This window comes from Apteryx mantelli, chromosome 1 (genome assembly GCF_036417845.1).
Source record: "Apteryx mantelli isolate bAptMan1 chromosome 1, bAptMan1.hap1, whole genome shotgun sequence".
In the NCBI taxonomy this organism is placed as follows: Eukaryota; Metazoa; Chordata; class Aves; order Apterygiformes; family Apterygidae; genus Apteryx; species Apteryx mantelli.
This window is the reverse complement of record NC_089978.1, coordinates 182,336,973-182,360,581: the sequence shown is the minus strand read 5'-3', so window position 1 is coordinate 182,360,581 and position 23,609 is coordinate 182,336,973. Positions and strand designations below refer to the sequence as shown.

At 46.1% G+C, this 23,609-nt stretch overlaps 1 protein-coding gene across 1 annotated transcript; it reads left to right on the top strand.

Annotated features, from left to right (window-relative positions):
• Positions 1-1,001: 1,001 nt before the first annotated feature.
• Positions 1,002-23,351, top strand: KCNMB4 (potassium calcium-activated channel subfamily M regulatory beta subunit 4). Its single transcript, XM_067289936.1, has 3 exons — positions 1,002-1,372; positions 10,706-10,833; positions 22,848-23,351. Exons 1-3 carry the CDS (start codon positions 1,034-1,036, stop codon positions 23,014-23,016), a joined length of 636 nt encoding a protein of 211 aa, XP_067146037.1. The 5' UTR covers positions 1,002-1,033; the 3' UTR covers positions 23,017-23,351.
• The last annotated feature ends 258 nt before the right edge of the window (positions 23,352-23,609 follow it).

Sequence of the window (23,609 nt, the reverse complement as noted above, 5' to 3'; positions counted from 1 at the left end):
TTCCTGTACAAAACGTTTTGATGGTTATCATCTTGCTTACCTTTTATCTTTAAATGATGATGAATGATTCAGAGGCTGGGTCTGTCTGTACTCTGCAAATGCCAGATTTGGGTCTCAGACTGGACAGACCAGAGCACTCGCACTCATCATAGCCTGCTGAGTCACCTAAAAGTCTTGTTGAGGTAGGATAATGTTAGGCCAACCCTGGTAAGATGAAAATAGCAGCTGCTTCCTCACTTCCAGATAATGCATTTCTGTAATTGTGACTCTTATTCCACACACAGACAGGGTCTCTCTAAGAGACTTTGCAGACTTTTGCAGACCGCTGCACTAATTATGAAATTACCCTGGAGAGCAGGGGCGTGTGGCGCTCCCCCGGGCTGCGAGAGCCCGGCCCAGCCTCTGGGATGAGAAGGGGGTAGAGCAAAATGTTTGCGTGAACAGGCTTTAGCCACAGTTTTATGCTGCTCAGCACTGTTTGCCTCTGACCAGCCCGGGTCTGCCTCGGGGGGTTTCCTGGGGGCCAGAGCCACTTGCTTCACTGAAACTTCAGCCGTGCCTGGTGGGGCCGGTGCCCGGGGGGGCAGCGGGAGCCGGGACCCCCGGAAACCTCTCCAGGAAGAGGGAAAAGCCCCAGCGCGGCCGCCCCCTCGGGAAGCGGCCGGGGCGGGCTTCCCCCCCTCCCCGAGGAAGGCAGGGTGCGCGCCGCCCCCCAGCTCCCCCGGCTGCACGGCGTTAATCCGGAACAGCCATCCCAGGAGCAAATCTCCCGGGCTCGATAATCCCGCTGCAAGCTGTCCCTTCCACCTCAATCAGGTCAGCCTTAAAAATAAATAAACAAATAAGCAAAACTGCATTCCCCCCCTCCTTTTTTTTTTTTTTGGCGCGCCTGCTGGCACCCCGCGCGGGTCTCCTAGCAATCAGGAGGGCGGGAGGCAAGGAGGCGGGGAGCGCTAAGGAGCTTACCTCATGGCAGCGGCTGCCAGGCGGCCCCAGCGGCGGGGCGGCAGCGGGGCGGCGGCGGAGCCCGGCCATGGCGCGGAGCCGCCCGGCCTACGAGTACACGGAGGCGGAGGACCGGAGCATGCGGCTGGGCTTCCTGCTCATCGCCGCCGGGCTCCTCTCGCTGCTGGTGCTGGGCTTCTGCTGGCTGCGCCCGGCGCTGCAGGAGCGGCGCGGCGGCGGCGCCGCCAACTGCACGGTGCTGGCGGTGCGGCAGCTGGGCGAGCGCTTCGCCTGCACCTTCTCGTGCGGCGCCGCCTGCCGCGGCACGGCGCGCTACCCCTGCCTCCAGGTGCTGGTGCGCACCTCGCGCTCCGCCGCCCCCGCGCTGCTCCACGAGGACGAGCGGCAGCTCCGCACCAACCCCAAGGTGAGCCCGCTCCCGCCGCCGCCCGCGGGGAAAAATCCGCCCCCCGCCGAGGGATGGATGGCTTGTGCTTGCCGCCGCGTATGCCCCGCGCTTCGCGGAGCAGCACCCTCCCCCCCGGAAAAAAAAACCCCAGTCCTTGTTTAAGCACAGGGGATGGCAGCCGCCCCTCGTGGTTGTGCGCTCGGGCCCCGGGAGCGGGGGGGGGGATGGCCGCGTTCACGGAAAAGTTTCTTCCGCGCTAGCTGTTTCTCTTTTTTTTCTTCCCCCTTAAATTTCTGCGTCGCCCGCGTGAAGAGGGACTGAGCTAAAGTGTCTTTAAATCTGAAGTTGTATCTCCTAGTAAAGCGGGAGAGTATGATGACAGCTTGCTTTTCTTTTTTTCACGTGGCAGTAATTTAATTTTCCCTTTTTCTTTTAACACTGAGTAAACATCATCTCTACAGCCCTCTGACTGAGTGGAGGAGATTTTGTTTAGTCTTTTCCAGAAAATCAAAAAAGGAGCAGATTTCCCCCCCCCCCCCCCCCAAGAAAAAACTCAAGATCAGGAGCATGTTGGAGAAGAGAGTTTGGGATGCGGCGTGACAGGTCATGCTGAGCGCAGGATGGGATCCGCGTGCAGAAGCTGAGGAGCAGCCTGGTACTTTTGGGTGGGATGTGCAGCCTTTGGAGGTGGTGTGTCTTCCTGGCCAGCCCCACATATTGGGGGCAGCAGCTGAATGAAACAAGTTGCAGTTTCCGTCCCCCCCCTCCTCTTTTCCTCACCTCACCCAGAAGTGAGTAAGGTAGAGGAAAAGAACATCTCGGCAGCTGTGTTTGTACCAGTTTGGATCTGTCTCCTGGAAGACAGATGAAGTTGTAACCTTAGGGTTTGGGGTGTTGCCTTTTTTCCCCTTGAGGCTCATTGGCACGCAAGGGTGGTCAGGGTAACAGCCAGCAGAGAGGGCAGCAGGGCGATAAAACCTGGCACGATTCACATGAAGGTGTTGGGCCCGACCAGGTGAGCAGAGCGACGAAGGTGCCGGGCCGGACCGTGCCCGAAAGCGAAGTGGGTGCAGCATTGGCCTGCGAGGGAGCTGGGCAAAGCGGGCGCTTGGCCCTCGGGTGCTGCCGCTGTGTTCAGGAGGTTGGCACTGGCACGCGGGGAAGAAGCTGCACTTTGACTTGGGGAGAAGACACCCCGGTGCCCCGGCCAGGCCATCCACAGCGCGTCCAGCCCGCGGCGTTTCGGCTCTCCCCCGTGGGGATGAACCGCGTCGCCAGTGAGCCCGGGCTCGTCGGCTCTTCCTGTATCCGCTATTCTAGCAGAGGCTTTCAAACCGGGGCTCTGCCTCTAGTGTCTGCCCAGCAATCGCTCCAAGGAGTTTGAGGTTTTTTTGTTTTTGTTTTTAACTTCTTTGTCCTGTCTTCTCCCGCCTCCTTGGAGGCTGGAGGGCAGACTAGTGTTGCACCTGCCTGGGTGCTGGATTTGAATTTCTGCTGCACTTTGGAAGGGACTCCTGTAAATGTAATTCAGAAACCTGTATTTATTTAACAGTTAATAAACAAACACAGGTCTGCGTGTTGGCAGTGCGTTGTGCTTGCATGCTTTTACAAATATAATTCGTTTATCTCTAGCTTGAGTATTGCACCGTTAGGTGTGGGTTGTTTACTGTAGGATATTGATTGCTGATGACTGAATCTAATTTACTAGATGGGACTGAGTAGAAAGGATGTATTTTTTGATGCAGCTACACTCTGTGGCAGTAACTGAATTAAACTAAGTGAAAAAGAACATAGAAAGAAATGTGCTCCACTTATTTTCCTTACCTTAAGGAGCTTATGCAAAACCAATTCAAAATAAAACTAAAAGTCATTTAGTTCTCATTGGGAAAACATATCCTTTTAGAGGAAGTGAAGTATGTATAGCTGTTGCTTTAGTATAATTTTTTTTTCCCCTAGTTTAATATCTGTGTAGCTGAGCCTTTTTATTTTTGTCCTAAAGTCTTTTATGTCTTTAAAAGCTTTCTGCACTTTATGCTGAAATAGATTAGTTATAGCAACAGATCAGGAATCTGGTGATTTCGTTATCTGGATCCAGTACGGATTTATGAATGAATACTTAAGGAGCCTTGTTAACCCTCCCGTTTCTATCCTCTCCTCGTAGCACACCTCCTTGTATTAATGTAATTAGACCTACTGCACCCTCACCAATTCCAACTAACTCGAAGGAGAAAAAAAAGCACAATTTTGTTTTGGACGGTCTTAGAATCTTACATTATGTATAAAAAAGCTTCCCTTTACAGGGTGGCTATTCTTCCTGGTAAATCAGTGGTGTGAAAAATGCATGTTTCAGGCTCATTACACCATACAACCATACTAAATTGGTTGGCAGCTTCACTCCATCAAAAAGAGCCCCAGTGCGTAGGGCTAAAAATATTCTGCTTTCTGTAGTAAAGTGTATGGAGGTATCTGCAGTTACGAATCTGTCTATTCTGGTGAAGTCTATCTGTAGGAAAATTTTTTTTTTCTTCTGTTGCTTCCTAAGATAATCACATCATTGTACAGCCCTGGATTCATTTTAGCTCTTAAAAGATTATATAGCTGGGTCAGAATTAATCCAGAAATGTAAATATGAAGCACTGTGCGAGATTACATTTGCATACAGACTGTGCGATTTGTGGATTTCTTTTTGTTTTCCGTTGTTGTCTCGGAGGAAGAAATTTCAGTAAATAGAGCGATGGTGGCTTTTCTTCAGCTGCTTTGATAGCAATAGTAATCTCTGAGATAAGGTTTAAGGGGGATTAATTCCAAAGTCAATTTGTCAGGATCATCTGGCCATGCAGCGAGCTGATAACGTACGCAGCACAGGGGGCTGGAATATAGGTTTGGTTGGGTAAAATTACCGTGGCATATATCAGCTGCTAATAATATCTGCCTTCTTGCTTTTAGACTTTTCCCTTTCTGTCCTTGAAGTTAAGCATAGCACCAGAAGAACTTGCCCAAGGCTTAGCTGGGAAAACTCCTACGTGAACGAGCTGCACGGTTGTGTCGGACGTTAGCATGTGTGTGGTGCGACTCGCTTCTTCCCGGCCCTGGGGCTGGCAGGGGAATAGCGGAGGAAGGAGGTGAAGTCACCTCCTGGCCGTCGAACGGGCGGACAGGACCAGCTCACTAGTTACGCTGCCAGGGTGCGCAGTCCTCCAAAATGGGGCTGGTTTCAAGCGAGTGACCTGTACCCCGGGCCCCGGTTTAGGTGGAGGGAAGGCACCTCCCCAGTCCAAGCCCAGGGCAGGAGGACGCGGAGGTGCACAGCGATTGTGTGCTGTGATACGTGCCGAAAGCATCCTGCAGCGGGCGCGGAGGTTGTGAAGATCGAACATGTGAGCAGGAAATTCCAGGATTAAAATGGCCCCTGCAAATCTAATTAATGCAGCCTTGTTCTGCCCAGATGTGGGTCCTTAAATGCCTAATTGCACAATGGCAACCATTTTTTTTGGCTTTTCTGCCTGCCCTTCAGAAGTCCTGCCGCACCAAGGGCGTGGGATGGGCTGCAGAGCAGCTAGCGAGGGTGCTGCTTTCTGTATTCTGCATCAGCTCGTGGTCCCATGTCATATTACTCATTTTCCAGGTACCACACCAAATTACTGATTCCTCCATGGCCTATCTCTTCCATGCACTTGGAATGGAATTGTTTAAAATTTTTGACTTTCTCAAAGATGAGCTATAGCAGAGTAAATTTAAGACCAAAATATGCCACAATCACCAGTAATTTGTGGGGGAGGTCCAGTGACTAGTGAAGCATCCCATCTGTGTTTGGGCTGGCGTCTGCGACACGCCACGCAGGTGTTGTCTAGTGTTTCCTCTGGGAGCTGCTCCAGCTGCTGCAGATAAATCCCCATTGCCCTTGAGCCTCAGTGAGAAATTGTAGATTCATTCACTTCATGGGTGTTCATCTGTATAACATAGGCGTGGAAAAATCAGACATGACCATCAGCTTCAGCTCCCTTAGTACTGTCTGCAGGGGTGGGGGGAGGTTCTCTGTTGACTGATGGGAGCCAACAGGGATTAGCGGAGACTTGGACATCTTTCTTTTCCCCTGCTTCACTTAGTGAATTAACTTTGTGGCATGTCTGCTCTAATAGCTTCACACCAAAGGTTAGGAGTCACATACTGCAGGGAGTTTAATTTGCACGTAATACTTCAGAGAGCTTGAGAAATACTGAGAAGCAGGATTTGTTGGGAGAGGTAACAGCTTTTATCAGACCAACTTAGATATCTTCCTGAATGCAATCCTTTCATCTGGTCTGACAAGGAAGCAGAAAATTAAAAAAAAATGAATGCTGGCAGGAAAATGTTGTTCCTTGTTTTTGTTCTGCTAGCTTTGTGCCTTTCCTCAGTGCTGGACCAGCAGGATTACAACAGAAGTTGCTGTGCTAACCACGTTTAAAGCTATTTCTCAGTGACAGGGCTAATTCCGATTTTGCTACTGAAGCCTCTTACTCTGATCATCAGAAAACTTTCCCATGTTTTCTAAGATCTTGTATTATTCTGGTGCTTTCACACCGGTTTTCTGGTAATCTCCAAAGTACTCCAGAAGAGCAAAACCTGACAGCATTCAACAGTGCTAGCACTATGTGGGGCTGTTTATAAATACATAGTCCATATTTCTTCGTTTGCAGTTAGTGATTCTGAGTGCTTATTAGCCGATGTCTTGCCCATGTATTCTGGCTGCCCTGAGTCGGCTGAGGGGAATCCCAGGCTTCATCACTGTGGTTTCCTTTCCCTGGCATCTCTTTTTGTGGAGAGTGCAGCTGGGGTGAGTTTGGGTCTGGGGCTCCTTGCTGTGGTGCAGGCTGCCGTGAGGCTGCCCCGGTGCTCGCGGCCGGCTCGCCTCCCACTGCCGCTCCTCGCCAGGGAGGTGGTCGTGGCGGCGCTTCCCCGGGTCTGGCTGCCAGGCACCTCGGTCACCACCTGGCTGCCCTGCCTCACCCTGCAGTCGGTCCTCCACGTCATTGCGCAAGCACTCGCCGCGCCACATGCCCAGTGATGCCAGGGTTTGCTGCTGCACAACTGGTTTCTGAGAGCTGTCCACCCCGTGGAGCAGCAGTATGTGATTGCGTTTCATAATTCGCCACCACCCAGGAGGCAGGTCTTGTGTATGGTCCCAGACTCAAGTCGCTCGGAGACTGAGGCCAGAGACTTTCATTTTAGTGCTGTCAGTTCATCTCCTGATACGCCACTTGCTTCTGCTTTGGGCCCTTATGTGTGTTCACACTCATGGCTTTCTTGGTTTTGGTCTTGTAGCCGTTTTCTTCTGGACTTGGAGGAACATGTGCTCTGATGAAATGTTCAAAATAACCAGGAGTTTTTTTAGGCATCTGCAGAGACACTGAAGTGTCAGCAGACACATGACAGATACAAGTCTTACAAAACCCTTGCTGTAAAGGTATATTATCTGCTCTCTGACATTTTTACTGAATTGAATCCTGAGTCATCTATCCAAACGGTGGCTTTGATTGAAGGAGGAATATTATTAGCTTGATACTGATTTTGAGCTGTGTAATTGAGACTGTATTTGAATTGCACAATAATTTTATCATTGCTATGATATAGTGTAGGATGTGTGATTACAGAACCATGTACCAGTAGAACCTCTGCAAAAATCTCCACTCCATTAGATTTATTCTGAATGTCTAATCTTAAGTGCTATTCTTCATCTTCAAAGTAATACAGAGTGGGACACTTCCACTGAAAATGGATGTTCCTGCTTGAGTTACAAATGAACACAAAACATCCTAACTTGCTTTCTAACACTTGGCATTTATTTATTTTTTGATGGTAGGATTTCGTGCAGTGTACCGTGGAATTAACCTTTCAGAAATTGGCTGTTGCCAAAGCAGGAGGTCATCCACCCAACTCATGTCAGTAAAAGTTGCAACGTTATGATTCCCTCTTATCCACATGCTGACTGTGCTTTAGAAAGTGATACAGCTGATCAAAGTGTCCAAGAAGTACGCTTGGAAAGCTAAGAAAAGAAATCTCTACCGCCTTCATGAATCCGAAGGAGTCAAAATGAACATCAGGTTAGTGGGAACCATACTGGCATCCCAAGGAGGCAAACAGGCTTGCTGCTGATGTCTCCATGCAGCAGGTGATAAATCCAGGTTAGAGCTGGACCTAGGGTGGCCTCAAGGGTGACTTCAAGGCCCTTGTCAGGTTGAGGAGACGGTAGGGCTTCAGGGTGACCCATGGGATTCATACGACGATGATTTCACTTCAGGCAGGGACCATTCCACTCCTCAGGAGCTCCAAGCCTCAACAGTTTCAAGTAGGGAGGTCCCAATGATTCATGGCAAGCCTCTGGACCTCTTTCTCATTTGTATTTTTCACATGAAGATAATGGGAGAAGAGATGGAAATGAATCCAGTGTGTTTTCCATCAGCTGTTATTGGGATTACTTGTGTAAAGCATTGCATGAAGTTTGAGTTACGAAGAGCATACTTGCTGTTGTTCCCAACTTCCAGACGTAGGTCCCGTAGGTATTGAAAGTACTTCCTTACGCTGTCTTCCTTTTACGTGGGGAGAGAGGGAAGTGGTGATTGGGGAAGCTGTCTGTGGGCAGCAGAGATCATGCTTCCAGATCGAGCAGAATTCCTGCCCTGACAAACTCTATTTAGAATACCTTCGTACTGACCTAAAAGTGTGGGGGTTGATGCAGGGAAAAAAAAAAAAAGTGAAGTTGACACAAGTCCTGTGTGATGGGTCTGTCATCAGGGACTGTTACAGGTTGCTGCTTGTCCATTCAGATGGACAGCTCTTGGGCAAAGAGACCTCTGCAGTGGTTTCTAAGCCTGAAATTTGGGATGGGGATGAAATGTGGTTCATCAGGTGGATGATTTGGGGAGGACTCTGAAGGATCCAGAGAAAGTTTGGAGTGGTGGGTAGGTCACGCTTTCATAGCAGAGGAGAGATGTAGGCTCAGCTACAAGGAAGCAGCACTTCAGAGGAGAGAGAGAAGCTGTGTGCAGGAGTTGGCACCCCAGAAAAAGGAGTTTTCAAGACGTGTGAGGAAATTTAGGCATAAGGATATGTACTGGTGCCTAACTGTTTTATCTAGTTCTGCATTTTGTGTGCTAGCTAAATAGTAAATGGTTTGGAGGACTCTTTGTGAAAAGTCTGTTTACTTCTACTGTCCTGTACCCTTATATCACAAGAGGATATCTGAAGGTTGGTGCTTTGGGGGAGAGCAGATGTAGATCACAGTCAGACCTAGGCAGTGAGCGTACAACCTGTGGGATTTGGTGCCCTTTCTGTGGTGGGATGTGAAAGCTCATACACAAGAAAACCACCGGCGTCGCAAAGGGTGGGAATGCTTGACCCCAGCTTGAGCAAGGAGCACGCACAGCGAGACCGGTGGGACCCAGGTGGGATGGTGTGGTGAGTCGGTGGTGATCGAGGGGAACAGAGAGAACCAGGACTGCCCTCGGGTGTTTATGTGCCAACTCTGCTAACTTTGTCCAGCTGCTGAACAGATGTGTTTGTGTGTTAGGGGGCAGAGGGAAAAAAGGAATGTGGTTGATGCTTGCAAGGTACACTATCAACCCCAGAACATTGCAGGCCAAGGAAAATTGTGTAAAATGGAAATAACGGTGTGTGAAAAACCCTGAGTTCTGTTTTTTTGAAGAATGGTGTTGCTGCTTTTTTTGCTTTTTTAGTTGTCAGCAGTAAAGGAATCCTTGTTTAGACTTATCTAAGCAGGGATCTAAAGGGAGCTCTGTGCCATAGCTGCACCAGATGTGGGCTCGTGTGAAACTGGGGGCACTTGTCTGTGAAAAAAGGCAAGTTTCTGCTTGACAGCAACAAGCGAGAATTTGCAGATTGTTCTAGTTCAAAGTATGGAAGCTACTGACAGTATTTTTAAGTGCTGACAGAAGTGGTCAGGTTTTACATGATCAGGCCAATAAAATCCTGAGATTTCTTCTATCCCCCTGGATTGGTAAAGGTTCAAGCTGCTTTATGCTGGAGATTGACTTGTATCTCCATACAGCTTGGTTTGGTGTGCAGCTAGGGGCATGGTAGGTCTTTGTGAAAACTTGCCAGATGAAAAGGGAAAGGAAAGCACTCACTAGCCACTCAACCCTTTTTGTCACAGTGATCTTTATTTTCAGATTAGAGAGGGTATATCTCTCCTTGTTGTTATGCCTTCTGGATGCTGTGAAGAAACCGTTGTTGTCATCAGATGTGGGGATCCCTGTAGGGGTTTCCCATACCTGGCATCTGCTTCCTCACCCTACTTAGGAAGTAGGAGGCTTTATAGCTACCTTCCCAGTTACTTATTTTGTGCTTACAGCTCCCTAATTTAAAGAAATTACAAGTCAGTATGTACGCACTTTGATCCTTGCTGCCCATGCCCCTTCCTGCATGAAAAGCCATTATACTATCTGAGGATAAGTTAAGCATTATCACTCAGTTTGGATTAACACCATCTCCTTTAATGATTGTCTCCTATGGATGCCTAATAACAATAGGAGGAATTGTGCTTGGACACTGAGATACTCCCTGTATTGGATTCAGCTGAGTATTGATTTTTTTCTGCTTTAAATTCCTGGTGGCTAGGAGGGAAGGGTGGTGGGTTCTCTGCGACCTAGAGCTGGATGTGTAAAAGCCCAGTCTGAAATGTACTGAGTCAGCAGGAGAACTTCTCTTGATCGCTTTGGGCTTTGAAGCAGGTGTTTGAGGCTGGGATCTGCAAATAGCTGAACTGCATGCTCAAATCTTGTTGACTTCTATATGGTAGAAGCAGATACTGAACTTTTTTGCTGAAATGGGGTTTTTAACTTTCTGTGCTTGTTTCCCCATGCTGTAAAACTGGAAGAATACCCATCTTTCGCCAACAGATATCAACATCTGGGATGTTTGCTGGAATATTTTGATTATTTATTAACATGGTCCTAAACAAAACTTTTGACTGCGTGCCTTGCTGAAAATAGGAAGTAATTCAAATCCAATTCATGCAGCTGGCCAGAAATACATCAAAATTAAAGTATCATTTTTGCATTCATCATGCAAAACAACAGGGTGTTAAGTGGCAGGTTGGTTTGATAAAGGAACAAAATATGATAAAACCTTTAGTTTGTTTCTGAATGCTCATGGATTCCTTTCCAGTACATGTAAACAGTAACTAACAATTCAAGGAAAGTTCAGCTAAATTTTTGTTCTTCATTTCTTTGAAGCTTATACTAATTATTCTTTGCTCATTTTAATAATATTAGTATTATGAAGAAAACACAGAGAAAGTGATGTCTTGTGTTCCTGAGTGTAGAAGTAACTCTGTTTTGCAACATGTTTTGACAGTGTTCGTACATTCCTCCCTGTGCAAGAGACGATCAGGAGAATTCTGAGAATGTCACGTACAAGCAGAAATACTGGAAAGAGAAAGTGGGTTCGCAACCATTTACATGCTATTTTAACCAGCACTTAAGGTAAGTAATCACCTACGTTTGCATGGACTGAAGTATTTATGCATCTATTTAACAGCTGTCCATTGGTTTTGTTTGAAGTATACATATATATATATATATATATATATATATATATAAACATGTAGCGATGTGGTTTAGCATATGTACTTTAGAGTAGAACTTTGCAAGACAGTTCTGACTATTGATAAAAAACACCACAAAAAGTGAAAAGGTGTCGTTACCACTTGAAGCAAAAATATAAAACTTTGGGGAAATTCTTGCTGAAAACGTGCCATTCTATGGGAAAAAGCATCTTTGTTTTTTTCAACACTCAGATGGCAAATTGCTCACTTGGATATTAATGTTCATTCTCCCAAGAGAAAAGAAATCTTACTGTGTTCATGAGGGACTAGAGGAAAAACAGAGACCAATAAATAATACAAACCTACTCAGGAATTGTATTCATAGGGGATTAATGAATTGGATATGAATACTGAACATTTGCGGAATTGCCACTTTTTATTCATACTTTCAGAATGGAAAGTTGTAGCTTAAAGCAACTGACTTCTGTATTGATTCTTCCTTTTACTACCAATTGTGATGTGACTTACGTGCGTACCGAGGGTTATGTGTGGTTTTCTTCCTTCCGTAAATGGGAAGAGGAGGGAGTTCTCTTCTCTTGCTTGTCTCTCTTTCTGGTAATGGTGTACCAGGAACTAAAATGTGATGTGGTGGCTGCAACTTGCTGTTGCTGCAGCATGCAGGCACGCTGGAAGGGGTTCAGGAAAAGAGCAATGACTGTGCTGATAGGTCCATGTCAACTGGCGGGTGGAAAGGAAATATCTAGGATCTCCAGATCAGCCAAGGTTTTGTGGGATTTAGACTCCAAATCTGCAAGCATGTGACACGTGCTTAATATGATCTGCCTGAGTAATCCTGTTAGAGCCAAGGATACTGTTCTGGGTAGTGAAATTAAGCACTTCCATAAATGTCTGCAGTATCAGGACCTAAAGGAAGAAGGGGGTCCCATCCTGCAAGTACTTGGAAGTTATACAGATGAAGGAGGTTTAGGTGGAAATAACACAGTGCTTGTTGGTCCAATCCAGGACTCCATTTGGGAGTGCTGGCATCAGATATTTGGATTTACTAAGGATTGTGGGGAGGAAAATGTGGTGCCAGTGTGTGCTAGGACTGGGGAGAAACTGAGGAGCTGGGGCAGGATGGCAGTTGAAGAGGTGCCCGACTCTCCTGGGATGACCTCCTGGCTGCCATGGAGGCTTTGGGTTTGTCCTAGGCTGGCTGTGATTGTCATCCCCTTCCCCCTGAGACCACAGACCTAGGTGGTCTCCACAGGATGACCATCTGCTGTCCCCTGGCCAGGTCTTTCTGCAGCCATTTCCAGAGGGAAACCAACTGTGCTTTGCAGCAAAAGCTGTAGTTGGTTCTTACTGCAGAGAATGAAGCATCGTCGAGAGCCTGCAGAGTTTGGGCTGTGTGCCTGAGGCTAAAACTTAGGGCACTGGTTTAATACCACCACACTGACATGTGTCGACATCAGACCTGGCAGTGCACTTGCTAGGGGCTGCTTTGGTGCCCGTGGTACCAATGCTCAGCTCTGTGGACCAGAGCAGAGCGATGGCTTCGTCTACGCTGGGCTGGCCTGGGACCCTGCGCTGCTGAGACTTGGGACCTGTGGCAGCTACTGCCTGAGTGAGGAGCAGAGGGCAGTTGGACACACAGCATCTTCTGCAGGGGACACTGCGGGTGGGATTCATCCGAGCTAGCGTGGACAGTCCATGCTGTGAAAGTTAGCTTTTATAGTCACTGGGGAGAAGTAGGAGCACTTTATCTTATCCTAAAATAAATGCCTAGTATAGGTTAGATGGAAGCTGCCCTGAGGTGTCTAATTTCTCTGTGGATTATCAAAGGAGCTGAGGTTGGGGTGCTCAGGGGCAAGCACCGCCATGGTAGGTGTGCAGAGCTGGTTAAGGTGTATCTCGCACCACATCTGCGGGTGAGGTAGAGGGAAATTTACTGCAAGGTCGCGTGCAATCCAGCATCGGCCATGTCCCTGGGCTGATTCAAAGGAATTGTGCAGCACTCAGGCGTGTTCTTTTCCTTAGCGTTGCTGTATCCTATATTGCTAAACGTTATTGCCAAACACTATGGCAGCCTTAAAACACTTTGCCTTTTGCTGATCGTACAACAATTTATATACAGCAGAAGCAAGGCTCACTGCCAAAGATACTTGAAGATAGTCTAAGCTGAAATGTGTACGCCATCTATTTTCTTCTGGAGATAGGAATGAGTGTTGAAATATAAGTCTTGCTGACTAGAAGCGTGCTTGCTTAGGTACGCTTTTACAGCTATGATAACTAAACAGCTTGTCAAGCAGGAAAAAACATGAACTGAAGGGAAAATCTGCTGACTTCAAAATAGAAGTGTGCACATTTTCTGTCAGTACTTTCTGGACTGTGTGGGAGAACTAACTATTTTATATAAATCTGTATAAAACAGTATACAGAATATAGTGATAGGCTCCTTAGAAAGTGTAGTATTTGCAATATTAATATTATCTCTTGAAATAGTAGAATAGGATCCTAGGTAAATGTCTGGGAAATGAATTAACCTCTTTTCCTCTTTATGAAACTTAATTTAGTAACATCTTCAGAATTCTTACTTTATCCGGTGTTCACTGTTATGTACCTTTTCTGTTTAGTTTGGTGGGCTCATTTCAACAGTCTTGTTTGAAAAGAAGAAGAGAAAAAGCAATGCAGTTTGCACGCTTCAAATTTAGACAGAAGGGAGTGAGACACAGACTTGGTGACTTCAGTCATTCTCTAGAATATAAATTGAGGGGCCTAGCACACCTAGCTCTCCAACATTTATTGTAGGGAACCAAAACGCAACTTAACTTGGAGAGAAAGAGAGAGAGCATGAGAGAGAACTACTGAAAGCCAAGGTTTTGCTTTGCCACTGCAAGTACTTATCTTTAGTGTCCTACTTTTCCCTGGTTAGCTTTGGGTCAAGTGTTGCAAGCTGCGTGGGAAAGTTGCTTTTCTGGATCTTTGGTTATGGAGCCTGTTGGCATGATGATACTCCCACTTTGTAGGGAGACCTGCCCAGCAGAACCCAACTTTCACTGACTTGGAGTACAAAATAAAAGACAAATTAAGAAAAAGTTTTCAGGCTGTTGCCAGCATTTTGAGAAGGTGCAAAGCTCTAGTGCTTCAGGGTTTGTGGACCTCGCATTGAATATTCAAGGGGGCCTCGTTTTCTCAAAAGTTGAGATTTAAGGGCTTCTCCCTGGGAGAATTCCAGAAAGCCAGAGGACATGAAGTCTGTAGTCGCGGCCACACGCGAACAAGGGTCACATCTGTGTGTCCCAGAGGTGGAGGCCTGTGGGAACGGGCCAGGTGGAGGATACGCTTCCACTTTATTTCTTTGTGTTAAAGGTCTCATTGACAACAGCAACAACAGCAACAAAAAGAAAGAAACAAAGAGCTCCATCGGCTCAGACCCCTCAGTCTCATGCCACGCTCCTGCATCTCTGCAGAGATAGGCAGAGCAACATGTGTCAAGTCATTTCTTATCCGTGCCTTGTTTACATGGCATTATTGGTTTTTTGCTCCATATTCACCCAGCATGGCAGGAATATGCTGTGGTTTCTTTGCAGCAGATGAACCAGTAGTGCTTTGCACTTGGCTGTGTTTGTGCGCGCAGACTGCTGCACACAAATTCACTGGAGATTTGAAGAGTGAGCACTGTCACATAAATAGCAGCCATTCGTACACTGTTGAGGCCACCCTGTGGACCGTTTCTTTGGGAATAATTATCTGCAGAAGCCAAAGGCATTCTGGTGGCAAGGCTGTTCTTTGGTAAAGGGTGGCACAGAAATCTTGGTTTGCTTTGGTACTTTACTAAGTTTTCTAAATTAATTCCCTCCGATCAGAAGATTGTGTTGTTATTTCTCATCCTTTCTTTTACTGCATCACCTGTGGAGCTGTACTCAGGCCAGAGAGAAAAAGGACATTATTTGTAGTAAGAAACAGCACCAGCTTACCAAGGCATTGTCCCTGCTTGTAGGCTTCCAGCTGGGGATCTCTGTGTTTTGCAACAATAGGAAAAAAGTACTAATGAGTATTTGTCATAGTGAAGCTTAAGGCATGTGAATATCTGTGGGCAAAATAAGCATATGCAGATTGCAAACATCTTTAATTCCAGATTGCTTTGAATACAAAGAAATACTTGTAAGATGCCCCTCCCCCTTTCCCTCCACCTCTATTGGCTTCCGTCTTGCCACATAAATTGCATAGTGTGGCAAGTAAGTGATAACTGAAATGTTCATGTGCCTACAACTTTTCAGACCTACATGACTTCTTGGTAACCTCCGCTGTGCGGTTCTTTCCATGATGTTTAGTAGTTGCTCCAAAGTGTCTGATGGAGGCCTGCCTTATTCAGTATCTGGTTTGAACAGCTTGAAAGTGCGTAATGGTGAAGTGTTGCATAATGCAACAACTAATCCAGTTAGCCCTGGTGAGAGCCCCATAGGGTTACAACCCTGAGCTCAGAGTCCTGCTAAAAATAAACACTATTTTCACCTTTTATAAATGAAAACAGAATTCCGTCCCTCATCATCTGTTCAGTGAAAGGGAAGGGTCTGTTTTTGGCGTTCAGGCAGAGACTTCATTAGTTTTAATGCTGCAGAAAACACTGGGAGGATCTTCTATACACCAGGACCTGTTTGCAGGTTGGCCAGGACACGGCTAGTTTCCTGCTATCACGTGCTGCCTCCCCTCACCACCCTCCACCATCCCTGGGCTGGGCGAGCGTGGGGTGCTTGCTGCAGCACTGCCAGGATGTGGCAGCGACCAATCCAGGCGGGAGATGGACCCTGTCTGGCTGGAAGTACCATCCCTTTGCTAGAGGCGGTGTGCGTTCCCAGGACTCACGGCCTGGAAACCTGGCGGTGTTGTCAAAGGCTCATGTGTAGGATTTGGAGGGTTTTTCTTTTTTTTTTTTTTTCCTCCTGGGGCAGCTGGGCACTGGCATTATTATTCCTTAATGGGCCACCAGGTCTTAGTTGCGTGCACTCTGTAGGATTAACTCATTCCTGCCTCTCACCTCTCGCTGTGCGTGCATGTAGTGTAAAGGTGACCAGCCCAGAGCACCTTCTCTCCTCTTTTTATTTGATGCTGGAGCTGGGCTTGAATGAATTAGGGTTTTCTTTTTCCTTTGCCCCACTAGGTCCCTCTCTTGACCCTGCCACTGTTTGGTGTGTACCAGTAACCTGTGTTAGGAATTTGGGTCCATCCGCCAGGGAGGCTCTGTGTTGACCGGAGAGAGCTGGTGGCATTGCCAGAAGCAGGAGACAGCCCATAACCTATGTGTGCTGCTCTTCTGGTCAACGTGTTCAAGCGGAGGTCATTAATGGAAGATGCAGAGCAAAGATTGGTGTATTAAATACACTGTACTTGCAGAGAAAAGGCAATATGTTTGTTTGGACCTGCTGATTTTCAAGGGGGAAAGCGACAAGTTCTAGCAAAGCTGCGTCCTTGTCACGAGAGCGTTTTCTCTGGGAAACAGAGCACCTTCCCTCTTCTCTTTCCAAGCCAAGCAGCAGGCCTTCAGGCTCTGGGAACAGGCAGGCCATCTTTATAGAAGTATCAAAAAAGAAAAGACAAAACTTCAGTACATGTTACTTCGGTACATGACCATCTTGCAGTGCAAAACTGAAACATTTACGCTACTGTGTTCTGGGTGTGCTGCTAGCTATTTATTTTTCTTCCCAAGGAAAGGGATTGTTTGCTTGAAAGCCTGAAAATAGGAATTGATGCGATACTCTCCTCTCTTGGCTTTGCTAGCTAACTGGGGCTATGAGAGACTGGGAGAGCCTTATTCGCTACAAGCAGATAACCAGCCCAGTCACTGTGGTCTCTGGTGGCATTGCTCTTTTGTCCCCCCTCCCCTGAACCATGACAGTTCCTGAGGAATGCCTGATCCATGTCAAAATATATTTCAGAGATCAGTGCAATCTACCATGTTCGGGGAAACACCCGACCAAGGCTGCAGCTTTCAGGTGTGCCAGGGCCGGGACCCGGACCTGATTTCTGACGTGGTGCCGCTGCAGGGGCAGCTTCCGCAGAGGAGCAGCAGAGCGATGCTGCTGGTGCTAACACCGTCTGCCGAGGAGCCACTTCTGCCCGAGGGGCTGCACCTTCCTGCCTGCATGGTTTGGAGAGCTGGGATTTGTCATTTTGGTAGAGCGCGGGGATGCAGACAGCGGGTGAAAATGCAGACTGTGAACTAATCAGTCAGAAACCAAAAAGACCAACCAAAATTGAATTTCTTCTTTCCTGTTTGGCCTTTGTCTTCACTACACCAAACCGAAGTTGTGTTTCTCTTCTCTGATGGTTGTGGAAGTACAGCCCTCTCTCTGTTCTTCTTTTTGCTGTTTGCCTATTACATACATTTTTTCTCTTCCCCCTGCCATCATCCTCTTGTTCTCTGCCCACTTCTGTAGCCTCCTCTGCTGCGTCCTGCCTTCTCTCAGCAGCTCTATGGCTCCTTTCCACATTTCTGCTCTCCTTGTTTCAGCTGCTGATGAAAGTTATGGAGTTAGAGGTGGAATTCAGAGATTTCATTTAGAGTTTTCTGCCTCTGTGGACTGTATGTAGCATTCCTTGGCGGTTGCGTTATTTTCCTGGCGCTGTGGGTTTCTGTTTCATGCATAGGTGATAATCACTAAAAGGCATGTTCTCCTGAAGGCCCAATAGCGTATCTGATTTCTGAATTTCTGGTCTTCTCCTTTGTGACTACAGAACATCTGCAGCACAGCCCTGGGAGTCTGCCCCCACCATTGAAGCCTCGCTCCATGTCCTCTCATCTCACAGCTCAACCGCTATCATTACATCAGTGCTCAGAAGTAACTGTGCAGGGCCACAGAAGTTGAATGGTTCACTGCCAGTGAGTTTGCTTTCCTTTCTTGGTGACTGACACTGTCTGTCTGTGCTTGCCAAGATGAGTATCTTTGTGTCCATGTTTCTGATTCAGAAATGTGCATGGTAGTTCTCTTGAATTAATATAACTTCACTTCCTACTGCATATGCCTTGGGGCAAAAATCAAAGATTTTTACACCAGAATAACAGAACTATTTCAACGCATGCTGAACCCTAAGGTGAATTGGTGCAATGTTCCATTCTGATAATGAATTATTAGTGCTGCTAACAGAATATACTGCAGTAAGCTACTCTAGCAGCTGGGCTATAGCCCATGAACCAGGAGAGGACTGTAGAGTCCTGTGTAGTGCTCTGAATATCTTTACAAGCAGATTTTATTTCTTATCCCTCATTTTTTATTGCAGAATCTCTTGCAAGTTATCTGAGGGTTTTCCCCAAACATTTGGTATTTGTGTTACGAATTTCCATAGACAGCTGCTTTGCCATGACCAGTCCTCTGTCAGGATACCTAACAGATTCCTTCAGAGACTACCACGGTTATGGTGATGGTGTCTTCTCTGCATGATAATTAATTTCTTCAGGAGATGAAGAATAGTTTTTCCAGTCACATGAGGAAAACAAACAGCCTAGAAGAAGTGAAATCCAGCCTCTATAGACTAACCTGTTAATTAATCACTAATGACTTTTCTATATTTAATTCATCTGATTAATTCTGATTCCAACACCCCTCCCCCTTGATATACTTTCTCCCCATTCTGTTTTTTGGAGCTTACAGATCTTGCATAAAATACATATTGTTTTGTTTGGCACAGAGCATCTGAAAGCAAATGCAAACATGTTTATTCTTCAGATTCGTAGCCAGACGGTCTCCTTGGCACTCACTCACACTGCATGCAGTGTGGGCCTTGGCTGTTGAGCCAGGCGTTATCACCCAATTTGTTTTTCTGTACCTCTGTTTCAAAGGAATAAAGCATCATTCAGTGAAAATAAGATGTTGAGTCTAGTTGTGTTGTTCACAGGGCCCAGTGTTTTGGGGTTGTGATGACCCCCTCCAAGCTTGCAATGCACTTCCTGTAGAGCTGCACGGCTCCCAGGGCTCCAGCATTTCTGTTGCAGAGGAAGTTTCATCCCCTGCAGCTGCTCTTCAAGCTGCTTTCTCAACTAACTTGCAAGTCCAGTATAATGTGCAGTGCCATGGGGGTCATTGGAGCACTTTTCCTATTCTTGTTTCTCTGCCTGGATGGTCTTTCCTGCTTCTGCACCATTCTGCCTTTCACAAATGCCACCTTAATGCTGTCCTTCATCTTTTCTCTGCAGTGGTCTTTCCCTCCTCAGCTTTCTGTTATCTCCTGTGGCTGTGGTATCCATCCCTGCCTTCCTCTGATTTTGGAGTGGTTGTGGATCCTGGTGATTGAGAGCCACATGATGGCGACCTGGTGTCTGCCAGCCCATTGGCACAGAGCATTTCTGCGTGGTGCAACACGGCACCGCGCAGAGACCGAGCTAGAGCTGAGCTGGCTGCATTTGCAGCTTGGCCACAGCGGCTCCAGCTCCAGAGCTCGCACCTCCTGCCCCACGTGGCAGCAACCCAGTGGTGTGCTCGGGGCCTCTTGCAGAGCGTTGTGAAGCTAGCAGAAGTAATTCTCCATCCATGCTTTAGCAGCTGTTATTTCCTGTTGTTTGCAATCTCAGCACCTAAAAGCAGAGGTAAAAGGAGTTATCTTGAAAGGAAAATAGTAAACAGATTTTCTTTTTCAATAACCCCTCTTTGAGCATTTCCCTCCGTTGTAAAAGCTGCATCTCAGTGGGGCCCTCTGTTGCCATTACGTGCTTTAAACTGTTTTCCAGAGCACTTTCTGTAACTGCTGTCAGCTTCTGTGATGGATTGACTGGGGAGGGCTTCTTAACCTGCGACTAAAAACTCCAGCAGCGTCTGTGCCAAGCTTCCTTCCTCCGCTCTCTCTTCTTGTGGCTTCAACGCCTCCCGAATAGTTTCCGCTGAGCTGTGTGAAATCTCCTCACGGTTCAGCAGGGTAGTGAAAGATGAGCTGGTTCTGAAGGGAGAGGGAGGGAATTACAGAAGCAAAAGAACCAGCATCGTACGCTGTGGCGGTTGATCTTGATACGTTTCCCTGGGCTGTTGCAAGAAGATAATGGAGATTTTTGCCTTCCAGGAGTGAGCGATCCATCTCCCAGCAGCGTTTTGTCAGGCAGCAGGCTGGAGAGGCACCGTCTGCCTTTGTTATCTTTTGTCATTCTCTCTCAGGGTCCGGTAGCGTTTATCTGCACTCGAAAGTTAATTTGGGTTAAGATAAAGAGCAGCGGAAAGCAGAGTAGCTCTTCTGGAATAACTGTACAGATTGAACTAAATAGGAACAAGGCCTAGATTTGTCCCACCGTTTTTAGGTGCGTCGGCACCTACGTGCCCTGTATAGTCAGTGCCGAGAAGCTGTGGATCGCTGAGCTCTTCTCTATTCCAGGTCACCCTCCAGGAGTACCTATCTCTCTCCTTGAATAAAGAAGGGCATTTACTTTCTTAAGTGTGGCACCACTAGTTACTTACTAAATGTAGTTTTGGGGGACCCAGCTATGACCTTATGCATTCTCTGAAGAGACAATGTGAAAGTCAGCCATAAATTGCTGTATTCCCTTCTATAATGTATGAATTACACAGAAAATCCTGCTGTAACTAATAGTATACATCTAAAAAGAGCACTCATCCTGTGGCTTCACTAAGGGTCTTTGTAAGTCTTTGACTCTTTTCCAAAAATGAAGCTCTTTTAAATTACTGAGATACAGGAGTTAAACTCCTACCTATAATGAGTGTTTATAATTCATTGCTGCTATGGTTGCCACATGTTTTCTAATCACACTTTCTTTTCTCTAATTGAATCCAATTTTCTAGTTTGTTTGCTTTCCCCTTATTTTTGTACTCTTTGATTAGTATCCACTCACAAGAGAAGTTTAGTTTAAGTATTTGTTTTTAAGTTTAGAACTGAGAGGATTGAATACTGTCTATTTATGGTCTCATTGCCAATTAGCACTGTGTTATTCATGGATGATGATACAGTAAATATGAGGAAAGCAGTATTATTCCTCCTGTGAAAGCATTTTCTGTTTGCATGCTATCATTTATATGCCATAAACTGGTGAGTCTGTGCACATAAAATTAATATTATTTTATTCAGTTTATGGTCTCCACATGTGCTTGATTATGTGTCTGGAGGATTTCAGTTGAACAGACTTCACATGTCCTACTATTGAATACACCTGGTTTTCTTTCGATCAATTTTTATATTACCAAGTCTCAACTTTTATATTGCTGAGCCACTCATAATCAGAGTCTTACTCTGTTTGTTAATGTACAAATAGAGAGAGAAGCACAGTGCCTGTCCTCGGGAACTTGCAGGCTAACAGCCCGCTATGGAGTGGATTAACCGTGTCACGGCAGTTTTGGTGGAGGGCCCACAGAACACAAATTGGACATAATTAAATCACAGATCAGGTGTAGCCCAGTGATCTGGCTTCACTGACTTCTTAAGGAAGGATACATGTCTGTAGATTTACAGACTTCTCCCTTCATTAATTTCTCGGTGGAGGAAAAGAGTGTCTTCCTGTTTCCCCTGACAGGGAATCTTTTCATAGTGTTGCTTTCTGATTAGTGTAAAGCAATCGTGGCTATAGAGCTGTAGTCACTGGACATGAATCTGTTCCCACGGGCACCCATTTAATAGCAGCTTAATTCCCAGGAGACAGGCTGTGAGTATTTTAGGCTGTGAGGTTTATTGCTCTGAGGGGCATTGGGTTGCATCGACAAAGCAATGTGAGACTGGAATGCTCAACTGAAGTGGGAACTAGTATGAGTCTAGACTAGGTATTTTTTCCTAATTTGAAAAAGTTCTGTTTCCTTCCTTTACAGATAGCTTTTCAGCAAGCTACCTGTCTCCGGCTCTAGACAGGGAAAAAAGCAGAAAAGTGCAAATGCCATGAGACTGATTTAATAACTCTATTAAACTGCAGGGAAAGCAGAAAGAGCCAGACATAAGGAAAATTTGCCATCAGATTTCCATACCAACCTTTCAGACTTGGAAGAGGCAGATGGACACCTGATCTTTCATACATTTGGCCCAGCTGAATTTCCAAGCCTCTTGAGATTCCTCCTCTGCCTTGCTGTTCTCCTGCACCCTCCTTCCATTTCCCTTTGGGAGTGAATAAATGAGTCACAGACCCAAATGTGAATATATATTTGTTACTGTTGGCACGGGTGTGGGGATCAAATCTCGAGGGGGAGTTTCCCAGAGTGTCCCTTTTCCACTGACTGTAGGAGCGTACTGAAGTCCACTGAGGGGTTGCTGTTTTCAGTACCAAGTCACAGCTTATTGATAAATTACCCGCTGCTGGGAAGGAGCTGAATCAGGGGTGTCTGATACTTCAGGACTGGAGAGGAGTCCTCCTGGGTTTTATTCCTGCCTGCTGGCATAGCTATGCTAGCCCCAGCCATCAGATCAGATACGCAGAAAGCGCAGAAATGCAGGGAAAGGGCTGGCTCCTTGTCTGGATCCAGGCTGCGGCCAAGACTCTCTGTAGGATCCTCCACATGCCCCATGGATATATCAAAGCTCATAGTTAAAAGGGAAGACCTAATTGCACTTTAAATTCATTGTGCAGTTTCTGATGCCATTTGAGGCAGATAAGTATAATTGCTATCTTGTATGTTTTCGTTTGAGTAATTTTTCAATCCGCAGCCTGATATTGTATCTCTCACTGCTGTATGTGATTACTATGACCCCAAGAAGACCTAAAGTACCAACTCTTTTTTTTTTTTAATCTGAATGAACTTTTTGGTCTATAAACACTTCAAATGAAATACCCTAGTGGCCTGCCATGACTGCTGATGATAGATTGGCAAACAAAAACGATGAATGAAAGAGAGCAGTCCACTTAATCATTTTCTAACACTGTTGCAAATAAAATGCCTTTATTGTTTTCATGGCAGATGCCTTCCACTTATGATGAATTGATAATGTCGAGTTCATTTATTTATTTTTTTTCCCCCCTCCCATTCCTCTTTGCAGGCCGGATGATGTAATGCTGAAGCGCACCCATGATGAGACTGTGCTCTTGCACTGCTTCCTCTGGCCCCTGGTTACGTTCCTGGTTGGAGTCCTCATTGTGGTCCTGACCATCTGTGCAAAGAGCTTGGCTGTGAAAGCGGAGGCAATAAAAAAGAGGAAGCATGCATAAACAGAAGAGCTGCCGAAGGAAAAGAAAAAGTTGCAAGGAAGTCGCAAGTGGGGAAACTCGACACACCTGCACTTCTCTGGGGTGCCCAGATGTGCTTGTTTCCAGTGTCTCATCCGATTGTGGAGTTGCTGCTGCCTGAGGATTATTCGTGGGAGACTGCCCTACGAAATGTCAGCTAATTGCTTCTTCTGCTATGACAATAAATAAGTATACTCCACCAAAAGAATCTACACTGTACCAAATATGCTGTACTCTATTAGTCTTGAACAACAGCTACCCAGGTCTCAGCTGCATTGAGAGACAGTTTCTGAAAATCCCTAATGTGATTAATTTCATCTCTGCAAAGTGATCTTTACTGTTGTTTAATATTAAATATTTAAAATATTAACTTTACAATAGACTGTATTTCCAAATAATGAAAGTTGGTTGTTTTGGTTTTTTTACCTTTGTTTTGTTTAAAAAAAGCTTTAAGACAAAAATAACACTGTGCTGATTTTGTTTTTTTTCACTGTGTAGAACTTCACTTTAAAATTCAAACTTTAACTTCTGTCTAGACAAAATCCTTCATCATCAACTGCTCACTGTGAAGAAAT

Bases quoted from the DNA above. Each gene is read 5' to 3' on its own strand.
- KCNMB4 (XM_067289936.1), top strand. From the start codon at position 1,034: ATGGCGCGGAGCCGCCCGGCCTACGAGTACACGGAGGCGGAGGACCGG. The intron at 1,373-10,705 runs GTGAGCCCGCTC...ATGTTTTGACAG, and splicing joins AGCTCCGCACCAACCCCAAG to TGTTCGTACATTCCTCCCTG. The intron at 10,834-22,847 runs GTAAGTAATCAC...TCCTCTTTGCAG, and splicing joins TATTTTAACCAGCACTTAAG to GCCGGATGATGTAATGCTGA.